Below are 2,064 nucleotides of genomic sequence, written 5' to 3' on the forward strand. Positions count from 1 at the left end.
GTGGGTTGTGGGGCTGGGGTGGTCCTGGGTGGGTTGTGGGTGATCCCAGGTGGGTTGTGGGGCTGGGCTGGTCCTGGGTGGGCCATGGGTCAGCCGTGGGGTCCTGGGTGGGTTGTGGGTGATCCCGGGTGGGTTATGGGGCATTTATGGGGTCCCGGGCGGGCTGTGGGTCAGCCGTGGGGTCCCAGGTGGGCTGTGAGGCTGGGGTGGTCCCGGGTGGGTTGTGGATGGTCCCAGGCAGGTTATGGGGCAGCCGTGGGGTCCCAGGTGGGTTGTGGGGCAGCCGTGGGGTCCCGAGTGGGCTGTGGGGCAGCCGTGGGGTCCTGGGTGGGTTGTGGGGCTGGGGTGGTCCCGGGTGGGTTATGGGGCATTTATGGGGTCCCGGGTGGGTTGTGGGTGATCCCAGGTGGGCTGTGGGTTGTGGGTGGTCCTGAGTGAGTTGTGGGTCAGCCGTGGGGTCCCGGGTGGGCCGTGGGTCACCCCCCAACCCGCCCTCCCCCCAGGTCGGTGCGTGATCGAGGTTCTGCCCCCTCTGCCCACTCGGGGCCTGGGCCCGGCCGATGTCCCCGCGCTGACCGAGCGCGTCCGTGGGGCCATGCTCCGAGCCTTCGACGCACTGACCGCTGAGCTCAGACCCACGGAACCCCACGGGGACACATGGGGACCCACAGAGACCCACGGAGACCCACGGGGACCCACAGAGCCCCACGGAGACCCACAGGGACCCACGGATCCCCACGGGGGCCCATGGGGAGCCACAGAACCCCACGGAGAGCCCTGGGGGTCCTCGGAGCCCCACAGCGACCCACGGCACCCCACAGACCCCTATGGAGACCCACGGCACCCCATAGCACCCCACGGTGACCCACGGCACCCCACCGACCCCTATGGAGACCCACGGCACCCCACAACCCCCCAGGGTGACCCACAGCACCCCACAACGCCCCACGGTGACCCACAGCACCCCATGGAGCCCCACAGCGACCCACGGCACCCCACGACCCCCCAGGGTGACCCACGGCGACCTACAGACCCCCACGGTGACCCACGGCGACCCACAGACCCTCATGGTGACCCCCGGGGACCCACAGACCCCCACGGTGACCCCCGGGGACCCTCGGAGCCCCACAGAGCCCCACAGTGACCCCACGGCCTGGCGGCCCCATGGGGACCCCCAGGGGGGGCACGGACCCACGGGTGGGGCAGGGGGTGACCCCTAAGTGGGGGACTGAGCCCTAAAGGGGGCACAGACCCATCAGTGGGGCACGGACTGAGCCCTCAGTGGGGCACAGACCCACAAATGGGGCATGGACTGAGCCCTAAATGGGGCACAGACCCACCAGTGGGGCACAGACTGACCCCTAAGTGGGGCATGGACTGAGCTCTCAGTGGGGCACAGAGCCCTGAGTGGGGCACAGACCCACAAAAGGGGCACAGACCCACAAAGGGGGCACGGACTGACCCCTAAGTGGGGCACGGAGCCCTAAGTGGGGCACAGACCCACAAAGGGGGCACGGACTGACCCCCAAGTGGGGCACGGAACCATAAGTGTGGCATGGACTGACCCACAAGTGGGGCACGGACTGAGCCCTAAACGGGGCACAGACCCACGTGTGGGGCACAGACTGACCCCTAAGTTGGGCACGGACCCCCCCGTGGGGCACGGACTGACCCCTAAGTTGGGCACGGACCCCTAAGTGGAGCACAGACCCACAAGTGGGGCACGGAGCGACCCCCAAGTGCGACGTGTTGGGACCCACAAGTGGGGCACCGAGCGACCCACGGCGGGACCCCGAAGACCCCAAAGTGGGGCGTGGATTGACCCACAAGTAGGACACGGAGAGACCCCCGAGTGGGGCACGGAGAGACCCCAAAATGGGGCACAGACTGACCCCCAAGTTGGGCACGGAGAGACCCCAAATGGGGCACGGAGAGACCCCGAAGTTGGGCATGGAGAGACCCCCAAGTGGGGCACAGACTGACCCCCAAGTGGGGCACGGAGGGACCCCCAGCGGGACCAGGGTGTGACCCACAGCGAGACCCCCCCCTGGGGTGGGTGGGGGG

At 69.0% G+C, this 2,064-nt stretch overlaps 1 protein-coding gene across 1 annotated transcript; it reads left to right on the forward strand.

Moving 5' to 3' along the window:
- Positions 1-503: 503 nt before the first annotated feature.
- On the forward strand, positions 504-1,144 carry LOC113961610 (basic salivary proline-rich protein 2-like; the record flags this gene model as incomplete). The annotated part of the gene is made up of 1 exon (XM_027672030.1): positions 504-1,144. A coding segment is annotated over one exon (641 nt), but the record flags the coding sequence as incomplete, so codon positions are not given.
- Between the last annotated feature and the right edge of the window lie 920 nt (positions 1,145-2,064).

This window comes from Neopelma chrysocephalum, unplaced genomic scaffold (genome assembly GCF_003984885.1).
Source record: "Neopelma chrysocephalum unplaced genomic scaffold, ASM398488v2 Primary Assembly neopelma1_97336, whole genome shotgun sequence".
In the NCBI taxonomy this organism is placed as follows: Eukaryota; Metazoa; Chordata; class Aves; order Passeriformes; family Pipridae; genus Neopelma; species Neopelma chrysocephalum.